We start from the raw sequence: 12,940 nt of genomic DNA, 5'->3' as shown, positions 1-12,940 counted from the left end.
CCTCAATCATCAAGGAAAATATAAATTATATTTGGTATGCTTTAGAAAAGTCATTAAATTGCATTTAAGTATTGCTACCAGAATCACTAAATAGTGCTAAATTTGGATGATTTATTGGGATAAATCTGTATGAAATTAACTCCTCTGTGACGTTAGGTAACTGAAGACTCACAGCAAATAACTACCCCACTTGGCTTTCAGCTATTTGTTTATTGCTGTTGATCTACAAATTAATCTTATGTTCCAAAACAGCACGTTGCAGTCAACTTTGAGACTTCAACAGGTTTTCAGAACTCCATGTAAGTCGAGGTTTTTATAATTTAGACACCACATATAAAAGATCATTTTTTAATTTATTTTTTCATTTGTATTAATACACGTTTGTAGCACATAATGATCACATTCATCGTAGGGAGTTGGTACATGTACATAATATATCTTAATTCCTTTTATGTCCCATTCTCCCTCCCTCTATTTATTGGCAGAAGATTCTGGATTGGCCAAAATGCTTGGGAAATGGTACGCCCTGGGCAGGTGGATTACATCTAGAGTTAGGTTAGAAGACACACATCACTTCTCGGCCTTTTGGGTAAGATCAAGTGTAGGTTAGAACACACATATCTAGATAACTAGATCTTGAAAAGGCCACCAGGCTCTTACGGTGTAACTTCCATCTTGATCTTTCTGTTAAAGATGCCTCATCTCTAGGAATTCTTATTTTGAAATACAATCACTTCTACAATTAAATTCTTTAAAACATTAGCTCAGATTACTTTATTAATGGTTACAAAATTTGGGACCACAAGGCTCTGAACAAATAAATAAAAGATAGAAAAGAGGAGTAAGGCTCAGTGCCCTACCGTCCTGTGTCCACCTCCAGGTTTGGGGCCCTAAGAGTCTGTCCCACTTTTCCCATTTAAGAGACCAGCCTACAAGAGAGGTACGAGACAGGTAGAAATATCAACCCAAAGACTCTGGTGGGAGCGTGGGAAGCAGAATCAAGCAAGTGGGGACACCTAGGAAGTTCAAGTGGGTGGGAAGCAGCTCTCTGCAGGATCCCTGCAAGACCAGCTACCGTGGAAACAGCAGTGTGAGGGGTAGGATTTGGGGTAGACGGTCATCCTGCCAGTCCTGGGCACTTGGGGTGCCACAGCAGGTGCAAGGAGGCAAGGCAAAGTGCACAGAAGGCTGGAGGAATGGGAAGTGGAGCACACAGAGCACCATTCCAATTTGCTTAAGGTCACCCCCAAACTGAGAACTAAGGGCAGCTTTTTTGGGTGTTAAAAGTATTTAACAACTGGACTGGCTGTCTTTCCTGTTCTAGTAAACACTATCTAACAAGCCATATTTGAAACTCCATCAGTTATCAACATAGAGTCCTACAGAATCCGTGAAAGAAATGAAATGGGGTCGGATCTACCTCCTAAGATCTATCTGTTCATTTTTTTAAATGAGTTGTTATTGACAGGACAGCAGTAGGCATGGCTATAAAGGCACAGCAAAGGGAAGTCCTACAGAGATGGAACGTTCTGTATGTGGATTATGATGGTATTTACATGATTCTAAACAAGACATGAAACTGCATAGAACTTCATGTATACACACACAAGTCAGGACTGCATAGGACAAGATAATAAGAAGTAGGGAGGTAGGGGCCGGGGATTTAGCTCAAAGGTTCCAGCACCTGCATTGCAAGCACAAGGTCCTGAGTTCAATCCCCAGTAGCAAAAAAAAAAAAAAGAAGAAGTAGGGAGGTAGATCTTTCTCAAATGGGAAGGGCATCAAGAGAGGACAGGGGGAGAAAGGGGAGAGGAAGAGGGTAAAAAAAGTGTTAGGTACATGTGTCAACTCCCCACAAGGAATGTAATCATCATACGCTGCAAACATGTACTAATAAAAATGAAAACTTTAAAAAGTCTTTAAACATAATTTTTTAAATGGTTGCTGTTAGCTAAATGTTTTTTTTAATTTTTAAAACATTCATAAAATCTCAAGGGACTGAACTTAGTAAGATTTTAATTATTCATTACACTGTTTCTCTTTGGTCATTTAATCCTAACTGAAGAGACAAATATTAGACTTTTAGACTTTTAATTCAATCCTGAGTTAAAATAGTTTCTGTACTGGGGCCCCAGTAAAATACAAAACTTAACTTCTGGCAACAGCCTGCTTTCTTTACCACACTTGTCATAGCCTGTGCTGGCCAGAACATTCCGGGGTGTTCCCAGACCTCTGCAGCCACACGGTCAGTGTCTTCCTTACAGTGATGTCCCGGATGCTGGGGACTTCCAAAAAGGCTGAATTGACATTTTCCAATTTTAAAAAATTTTTTTCTTTTTTATTAGTACATATTTGTCACATATAATGATCACATTCATCAAAGGGAATTTGTACCTGTAGATAATATATCTAATGCTTCATTTTCCCCACTGCCCTCCACATTTACACAAGCCTTGCTTCCGTTTTTTTCCTTTTCCCTTCCTCCCTTCCCCCATTCCCCTTCCCATTCGAACATGTTCTTTCTACTTCCCAATATCTACCCCCTATTATGCTTCACATTTGTTTTTTCATCACAAGCCCCTTTATCCTTGCACTATGTACTCACATTCCAAGGAATAAAAAATATACTTAAAACACAGCAATAGTGGAAAGGGTCTGAGCTTTCAACCCTGCATTGTTCCCTAGCATTTATCAGCTGTGTGACTCTAGACAAATACTTTAACTTTCCAAATCTCAATGTCCTTATTTATAGAACATAGATAATAGCAGCTATCATACTGTTTTTACGAAAAAGTAATGTAAAGATATATACAAAAATCTTAAATCTCTTCTTAAATCTAGTTCTGTGGCTAGCTCTGTTAAGTTGCATATCTAGATGTCCCCCCAAAGCCTCATGCAATCATAGGCAGAGACTTGGGGAGGTGACTGATCACAGGGGTGCTGTTCTCAGTGATGAATCAGTCCTCTGATGAATTGATTGCACAATGTGCCATTTGGAGGTCTCCACCTGGTCAGAGGAAACAGGTCTGAAAGGATGTGGCCTGGAAGGGTGCATCTCACTCCCTGGCTCCTCCGGTCTCTCTCTGCTTCCTGTCCACCATGCCTAGAGCAGCTTTTACTCTGCCATGTCCATCTCCCATGCCATTTCTTCCTTGACAGTCAGCTGCCCATGGACTGAAACATGACCCAAAATAAGTCACTCCTCCTTTAAGCTGTGGCTGTCAGGTATTGTGCCCCAGCAATCAGGAAAGTAAGTCACTCTATCAATAAGGAGGCATAAAGCACAGGAAAACACTTAATACTGTGTACAACATTCCTGAATTAGTTGTAATAGTAGTGATCACAATCAAATATCTTAACTGTCCAAAAATAAGAAAAAATTTAAGCCATATGATCCAAATTATTTCAGCCATTAAAAATTATATGTATAAGATTTTTAATAACCTAAGAATTAATTGTCCTATACTGTTCATTTTAAGAGGCATGAACCACAAAGCATAAGCTGAAACATATTTTAAAAATACTCATACGAAAAATACACTAAAATTTTATAACCAGTTAGTCCTGGTGATAAGGTTTGTAGAAATAAATTAATATTTATAAGCCAGAAATTCTTTGAGTTGGCCCAACTGAAATGTATTCAAATCACTGTAACCTTTCACAAGCTCTTGCCATTTTCCATGAGGGAAGAAGAGAGAGAAGTCAATACAAGTCAACTGGTAGCTCAGACAGAAGCTAGTGGGCATGGAACAGGGGATGTGGGGGGCACTATCAGCTCATGTACAATCCACAGCAACCCTCACAGGCCAAGGGAAGTCAGAGGGTCACGGTGACAGCAACTGTGCCACAGGTCACTCATGTCAGCAAAGGAGTGGTACTGCTGTCGCAGCCACGTGCTCTAGTACCTACACATCACTGAGCTTTTCTAAAAGCACATCTTTCTTTTCTCCTATAATTTTCCTCATTATCAATATTTCATGTCCTTAAAATCAACCTCTGTTTAATTCCTTCAATAGCAGTTCTATGAGAAAAAAGTCCCTATCAATGGAGTGTCAATTATACAGTAGTACCTCAGTTCACAAACTTAATTCTTTCTACAATTCTGGTTGCAAATCGAACTGGACGAGAACCATATCAAATTTCCCCATAAGGTCAACATTGATCTTAACCACTGAATTTGATTCGGTTCTCATCCAATTCAGTTTGTGACCAGAATCGTGGAAAGAATTAAGTTCGTGAACCAAGGTACCATGGTATTTACTAAATAGGTAGAATTCAATACATAAAGTTAATTGTATACCTGTATTGTTTGGCCCAATTCAAAATAAAGAGATTCAAAAGTGTCTCTATTTGTAGAGGCATTTATGTGGCAGAATTTAACTGCAAAATTCTTTATAGATAGATAAAAATCAATAATAGGTTAGTAAATAAAAGAAAATTGAGGTTAGCGCAACTAAAATAGAAAGAAGAAAAGCTCCCTTTTAGGTAATTTTTCAGCCTTTTGTTTTCTGAGGTACTGGGGAGTAAACCCAGGGCTTTCACACCGAGCTTCATTCCCTGCCATTTTTTGGTTCTGTTTTTCTGAGAGTCTCCCTAAGTCACTAAATTGCCCAAGTTGACCTCAAATTTACAATCCTTCTTCATCAGCCTGCCAGGATACTGGGAATACAGGTGTGTGCAACCATGCTCATTTTTTAAGTCACTTTTTTATTTTCTTAACGAGAGATTGAACCCAGGACCTTCTCACTGACCTATATCCCCACCCTTTTGTTATTTTTTCTTTTGAGACAGTTTCACTACATCACTAAGTTGGACTGGGGTCAAATTTAGGATCCTCCTCCCTCAGCCTCCCAGACTGTTGGGATTACAGGCATCTGTCACCATGCCTGGTTCTTCTTTTTTTTTTTTCTTTTGGTACCGGGGATCAAACTCGGGACCTTGTGCTTGCAAGGGGGGTGGTGGAACCACTGAGCTAAATCCCCGGCCCTCAGCTCTTCTATTTTTAAAATTTTGTTACTGCTCACTCTTCCCTTCTCATCAATGCCTACACTCTTTCCTTAAAAGTGATGAATAATATATACATTTTCAAAATTATTTCTGTTTTGCAGTTTGACTACTTTATCTTTCAGATAACCTAAAATAACACCAAGGTAAGTGACACCCACTTTTGATTTCTATAAGCTCCTCTAAGATGCAGATTCAGTGCTCATTTCTCCTGTGGATACTTAAGAGTTAAATTTCTGATAAGACAAAAAACAATTAATCTTTGGAACCCACAAGGTTTTTATAACTAAATTTACTTTGACATCTGTAGCCCACTGAATGCTGACTTCTAAATCAAGCCTCTAAAGTTGTTAAGATAAATACCAAATGAAGTGCCAAAAAGGTAGGAGGCAAAGCAATGGAGATAATGTAAAAGGCAATGGAGAAAAAGATAAGGCGCATTCACACACTGATAATGTACAGTTACAGCACCAGTCAGTCAGAGCACAATAAGATTATAGTCTATTCACTTTACCCGGTGGGCATTGGAGTCTGCAACACTCAGGAGATCGCTGAGATAAGGCAGCCTTGTTCTTCTCCTCCAGAGTCTTCTGTGACTGCACCCTGCTGTAGGAATAGATGGCTCCTTTATTTATGCTCTGATGGTCTGGATAATTAAACCGGGATTCCTTGTCTAAGTTTCAAAATGATTTTAGGTGAGTAAAATGTAAAATCTAGCTACGAACTACGTAGCTCTAACTCAACAATTTAGAGCTTCAAATACCGCCTGGGAATATTTACGAGTCTAATGTACACGTGGAGTCCAAACATCATAACAGAGTTTCACTATTTTACCTTCCATTTTTGACAAGAAAAAAATTTAAAACACAATGCTATATCACACTGAGGAAAATACTGTATGATAAAAATTCCAGACAAAATATCATTAAAAGGAAATTGGTGGAATGATAGAAAAATTGTTTAAGATAGCAAAGACTTCAAATGAGAAATTGGGAGTAGGGCATGGTGGTGCATGCCTCTAATCCTAGCACTTGAGAGACTGAGGCACGGAGATCGCCACAACTTTAAGGCCAACCTGGGCTACACAGTGAGTTCAAGGCCAGCCTGAACTACACAGTGAGAGCCTGTCTCAAAAAAACAAAACAAAAAAATGAGAAATTATTGAGATTCCTACGTACGCAGGACCATTTTCTTGTTCAAGGACACTACCCTGACAGGCCTAAAATGACACTGACGCTACAGAGCTACCAAGCAGATTCATCCCTGTAAAACTAAACTGGCTAAATCTGAACAGTGAACGTCCATCAGGAACTGATGACACTGACAGGGATGGGGGCACCACCACTGGCCAGGTCATCGGCATCGATGGCATCTTTATACCATCATTTACGTGAAAGTGCTTCCCAGCTGAATGGTACACCAATTCACTAGGGTTAGCTTTCTACTGGCTGAAAATTATCATGAAGGAAAACTAAAGTGCACAGTATTTTTCATATCTTTAAATAATAACACTGAAAAGATAAGCCAAAATTCCAAAACCTTTCCTCTATTCCCTTTGCCATTTTATGAATTTATCTTCACCTATTAGTCCAATTAAGAGCAATTAATAAACTATGAGTATTTTCCCAAAAGGCCTTGTTATCCAGCAAAAAGAGGGAGCTGTATTTTGTCAGCCTGTGTCCTCACCACGGGCACTATCCTGACTGTTCTCTGAGATATCTCATTCACTATTCAGCAAAGCCTGGATTACACTGAGTTAAATTCAAACTAGGTGACCTCTCAGTTCTTTCAAGGTCTTTGATCAAATGTTACTTGCAGAACAACTTCTCTAGCCATTCTCTCTCAGTAACTATCTTGCTCTGCTTTATTTTCCTTCACTGCTCTTATCACTAACCTGCATGGTGGTAGCGATGGTCTGGTCTTGCTTACTGGGTCTCGCTACCCCCACATCCTCTTATCTTTGGCTTCAATGCATTTGTTACCACTTAACTTTTCCTGTCTTGTTCGCCACTATATCTTCCTCACCAGCTGGAACAGCATCCAGTACACACTAGGTACTTATGAGTTTGGTTTTGTTTAAGACCAAATGAATGAATGAATGTCTTCTAAATCAGTACACATTTCAACTCATGAAGTCAAGGGCCTTGTCAATTTCTTTCACTAATGCGTAACAGCAAGAGTGCCTAGCACACAGTGAGCAGAGAGTGAAATGGTGGAATGCACAATGGAAGAGATGAACAGTGTGTAATAACTAAAATCTGAACTTTTCCTATGACATATTTGGGTTGGAGAAGGTAGAAGAGAGCATAAGGCTGTTAGAAGGCAGCAAGTAAAGAAGAGATAAACAGAATTGCAAGGAGCTTTCTTATATCCCACTTTTGTTAAGAGTTGATAAAATATGTAAGATTCAAGAACTTAACTTTTTCTGTAATGTATCCAATAAATAAGCAATAATGCTCAGCATAGGAAATAATCAACAGCGTAAAAAAGCAACCTACAGAATGGGAGAAAATACACACAAGGTATGTATCTGATAAAAGGTTACTATCCAAAATAAACAAAGAACTCATACAACTCAATAGTGAAAAAAATGATTTAAAAATGAGCAAGGGCTGAATGGACATTTTTCCAAAGAAGATATACAAAATGGCCAACAGATACATGAAAAAGTGTTCAATGCCCCTAATCAATAAGGAAATGCAAGTCAAAATCACAATGAGCTATCATCTCACACCACTAAAATCTCTACTACCAAAAAAAAAAGTACTGGTTAAGAATGTGGTAAAAGAGAGCCCTTGTGCACTCCTGGTGGGAATGTGTATTGTATATTTGTTATGAAAAACAGTATGGAGGTTCTGAGTATACATCCTAAAAAAATAAAATGAGTATCTTGAAGAGACTTCTGCACTCCTATGTTTATTGCTGCGTTATTCACATCAGCCAAGATTTGGAAACAGCCTAATAGATCCATCAAAAGATGAATGGATAAAGAAATATGAAATGTGTGTTTGTGTATACAATGGGATATTACTCAGCCTTAAAAATGAAGGAAATTCTGACATTTGTAACACAGATGAACCTGGAGGTCATTATGCTAAGTCATTTTATGCTAAAAGAAACCACACACAGAAAACCAAACACTACATGATCTCATTTATTGTGGAATGGAAAACTATCCAACTGGTAGAAGCAGAGCACAAAATGGTGGTTGCCAGGGTCTAAGGGAGGAGGAAATGGGGAGATGCCGGTCAAGGCGTGCAAAATTTCACTTATGCAGGATGAATAAGTCTGGAGATCAAATGTACAGCAACGTGACTACAGTCAACAGTATTGATCGTACACTTGGAATTTGCTGAAGGGTAGATCTTGCATGTTCTCATCATACACACACAACTATACGAGGTGACCAACACACTGATTAGCTTAATTGTGACAATTATTTCACAATGAATTCATATATCAAAACAAGAAGCTGTATATCTTAATGATACATAATTTTTGTTTAATTGTACTTCAATAAAGACGAAAGAAATCAATGACTGGAAGCCAAAACTGCTCAAATACCAGGCACACCTTCATTTAGGGTTTAAAGAGAATTCAAATTTCACACATCAAAAATGAGATTATTAAGTTGCAAGTAATGTCTGCTTCCTATCAAATATCTTTTAGTTATCATCAGCATCTCAAATATTACTTTCAAATGGTCTTTAAAATTTATTTCTCCATTTAATCAAAAAAGAGAAAGAATCTTGAACTTTTAACTAACTTATAGGTAGTATTTCTATACAGCAAATCATCCTATTCAATATGCTTACATTTTACAACTAATTTTATTCAATAAAGGGCTTTTAGAAAATTTTGTTACCCACATGTGGCTAAGTATTTTAAAAGTGTGTCATCACAATTAACATATGTTCCTTGGTTTCCACGATTACAGTTATAGGGCCATGCGTGGCATAAAGGCAAAACCTGCGGGTTCTTGATCACCATGCATCTGTGCGTTAAAGCAGTACCAATATCCCTCTTTCTCACCCCTACATCTTCACCGAGAGATGGTAAACTACCATTAAGGCATGCATTTTTGTTTGACTAAGATATAAGAATATAATTTTTCCCCCAGTCTGGCTGACTCCAAAGTATTACTCTTTACCTAGCCAATAACATAAAATAGCAGCATTTCAGGTACAGTATTTACTAGAAAATACTACTTCAAAGTCATTGCAGCCAAATTTTAGTCATTATCAATGGCTCAGATGTGGAAAAAAAATACTTCTGGAGGATTTCTTGAAAAAGAAGTAATCCATCTATTCCAAAAATATCCTAAAAATCTTTTGCTGGTTTAAGTCAGACCATCAGAAAGTTATGTATTATATTGGTCCCCAGGAAAACTACGATTCCTTAAGGTTCCTTAATGCTGTATTGAAGGAGCCTTATGAAATCCATTGCTGGTCACTGCTAGGATGTGTTGACGATATTGCTCTTCACCTTGCAAAGTATCTTCTCCACAAGGCTGAGGGGTCAACAGGTCCCAGCATTAACGTGGATACTTCTCCAGCAGAAAAAGTTTTCGTTTTAAAGATGGAATAATGAAATAATCATGCTTTATTCTTTATGCTGGTCATGAGAAATTATAGCTTAAATGATTATATTCCTAAAGAAGAAAGGTTTAAAAATAATAATCTTAAATTTCTACTCTTAGGAAGCCAGGAAAAAAACCCAAGTTAAACACAAAGTGAGAATAATAAGGGAAATAATAATGAGTACAAGTCAGTGAATTTCTCAAAAGTAATAAAGAACTAAAATTTGCTTCTTTTAAAAGATTAACAAAACTGAGGAGCTCCTAGCAAGAACAACCAAAAAACAGCAAAATCACAAATATAAGAGGAAAAAAAAGAATCACTGCTATAAATACTGAGGATAATAAGAGGATAATATCCTCTATGAACTTATGCCGATAAATTTGATGCCTTAGATGAAATGAACTCTTTTAAAGAACTTCCCAAAAAGGACACAAGAAGACACAGAAATTGAAAAGTCCTCTCTTAAAAACACTGAATCTAGCTGGACATGGTGGTACATGCCTATAATCCCAGCAATCTAAGAGGCAGAGCAAGAGGATCATGAGTTTGAGCCCAACCTAAATAATTTAATGACTTAGTGAGACCTTGTCTCAAAATAAAAAATTGAAAAGAGTTGGGGAGATAGGTCAGTGAGAAGGTCCCGGGTTCAATCCCTCATAACAACAAAAACAATTGAATATGCCATCAAAAAACTTTTTGCAGCCAGGCATGGTACTGCATGCCTGTAATCCCAGATACTCAGGAAGTTTGAGGCCAGCTAAGGCAATTTAGCAAGACCCTGTCTCAAAATTTTAAAAATAAGTAAATAGGGCTAGTGATGTAGCTCAGTATTCCCTGGGCTCAATTCTCCAGCACCAAAACACAAAACAAAAATACTTTACACAAAGAAAATAGCTGACCCAGTTGATAAACATTTTTAGAAGAAATAGCATCGATCTTCTTTAAGTTCTTTTAAAAATGAAGGGAATAACCATAGTGCAATAAAATTGGAGGTCAATAACATAAGAAACCGCAAAACTCCCACAAACACATGGAAATTGAATAACACCCTCCTGAACAACCAATGGGTCACAGAGGAAATTAAAGAAGAAATTAGACAGTTCCTAAAAGTAAACGATAATGCCAGTACAACACACAGGAATCTATGGGATACAATGAAAGCAATTCTACGCAGGAAATTCGCAGCAGTGAATGTCCATATTAGGAAAACAGACAGAACTCAGATAAATAACCTAATGCAGAACTTCAAGCTCCTAGAAAAAGAAGAGCATAACAAACCCAAAGCTCATACAAGAAAGGAAATTATAAAGATCAGAGCAGAAATCAATGCAATGGAGACTAAGAGAACAATACAAAAAATTAATGAATCAAAGAGTTGGTTTTTTGAAAGAATAAGTAAAATCGATAAACCTTTAGGCAACCTTATGAAAAAAAGGAAAGAAAAGGATCAAATCCACACAATTACGAAAGAGAAAGGTGAAGTCACAACAGACCCAGCAGAAATCCAGAGGATCATCAATACCTATTTTGAGAACCTGTACACTAATAAAATGGAAAACACAGAAAAAATGGACAGATTCCTAGATACATATGAATTGCCAAAGTTAAATGAAGATATAGAAATTCTAAACACCCCAATTACAATGAGTGAAATTGAAAATGTAATAAAAAATTTACCAACAAAGAAAAGCCCAGGTCCTGATGGCTTCACTGCTGAATTCTACAAGACATTTAAAGAACTATTGCCATAACTCTTTAAACTCATCAAGGAAATTGAAAGGGAAGCAAGGCTTCCAAATTCATTCCTGGAAGCAAGTGTTTTTTTGATTCCAAAACCAGAGAAAGACCCAACCCAAAAAGAGAACTACAGACCAATCTCCCTAATGAACATAGGTGCAAAAATCCTCAACAAGATACTGGCAAACAGAATACAGAGGGTCATCAAGAAGATCATACACTCTGAACAAGTCGGATTTATCCCAGAGATGCAAGGATGGTTCAACATGTGTAAATCAATAAATGTAATACACTATTATCAACAGAGTCAAGGACAAAAACCATATGATCATCTCAATAGATGCACAAAAGGCATGTGACAAAATCTAACACCCATTCATGATAAAAACGCTACAGAAAATTGGAATAGAAGGTCTTTATCTCAACCTGATTAAGCTATTTATGAAAAGCCAACAGCCCACATCACACTAAATAGTCAAAAACTCAAAACTTTCACACTAAAATCAGGAACAAGACAAGGAGGCCCACTATCACCACTCCTGTTCAACATAGTTCTGGCAACATTAGCCACAACAATTAGAAAAGAGAAAGAAATAAAAGGAATAAAGATAGGAAAGAAGAATTTAAACTGTCATTATTTGCTGACAATATGATACTTTACATAGAAGATGCAAAAAACTCCTCCAAAAGACTTCTACACCTAATTGACAGATTCAGTAGAGTGGCTGGATATAAGGTCAACACTCAAAAAACAATAGCCTTCTTATACACAAATAGCAGACTCACTGAGAGAGAAATTAGGGAAACAATTCCTTTTACAATAGCATCCAAAGAAAATGAAATATCTAGGAATCAACCTAACAAAGGAAGCAAAAGACCTCTACACTGAAAACTACAGCACTCTGAAAAAGGAGATCGAGGAGGATATAAGAAAATGGAAAGACATCCTTTGTTCCTGGGTAGGAAGAACAAATATAGTGAAAATGGCCATACTTCCACAACTACTATATAGATTTAATGCAATGCCAATTGAAATTCCAACAATATACGTCACAGAACTAGAAAAAACAATCCAAAAATTCTTTTGGAACCAGAAGAGACCTAGAATAGCAAAAGCAATTCTAGGCAACAGAGACATGTCTGGGGTATCACAATCCCCAAATTGAAACTATACTACAAAGCTACTGTGATAAAATCAGCATGGTACTGGCAAAGAAACAGACCTGAGGATCGGTGGAATAGATTAGATGATGCAGAAACAACTTCAGACATACTCAGCCACCTCATCTTTGACAAAGGAGCCAACCACCCTCATTGAAGGAAAGACAGCCTATTTAATAAATGGTTTTGGAAAAACTGGATTTCAACCTGCTAAAGATTAAAACTAGACCCATACCTATCACCATGCACTAAACTAAGATCAAAGTGGATTAAAGATCTAAATATTAAGACAGAAACACTAAACTTGCTGGAAAATAAGTTAGGTAGAACTCTTGAAGACATTGGCATAGGAAAAGACTTTACGAACAGAACCTCAGTAGCACGGGAACTAGCACAAAGAATCAACAACTGGGATCTCATCTTATTAAAAAGCTTCTGCACTGCAAGAGAAACCACCA

The 12,940-nt window shown here is 37.4% G+C and overlaps 1 protein-coding gene across 5 annotated transcripts in view; it reads right to left on the bottom strand.

The window, feature by feature from the left end:
• The window catches only part of Rapgef4 (Rap guanine nucleotide exchange factor 4), a 306,593-nt gene that overhangs the window by 282,883 nt on the left and 10,770 nt on the right, over positions 1–12,940 (bottom strand). Inside the window, exon 1 of one of the 5 annotated variants that reach the window (XM_087200368.1) lies at positions 5,519–5,539. The exons of the other annotated variants lie outside the window; for them this stretch is intronic. Within the exon in view, the coding sequence (XP_087056494.1) occupies positions 5,519–5,529 (11 nt within the window). The 5' untranslated portion in view covers positions 5,530–5,539. Of the gene's footprint in view, positions 1–5,518; positions 5,540–12,940 lie in introns of those variants that run through there. 5 annotated transcript variants of the gene reach the window in all.

The sequence above is a fragment of the Heterocephalus glaber genome, unplaced genomic scaffold (assembly GCF_053883595.1).
Source record: "Heterocephalus glaber isolate CG9 unplaced genomic scaffold, H.glaber_assembly_v1.0 deba00000347, whole genome shotgun sequence".
In the NCBI taxonomy this organism is placed as follows: domain Eukaryota; kingdom Metazoa; phylum Chordata; class Mammalia; order Rodentia; family Bathyergidae; genus Heterocephalus; species Heterocephalus glaber.
Note: the sequence above shows the minus strand (reverse complement) of the source record. Positions and strands in the feature narration are given on the sequence as shown.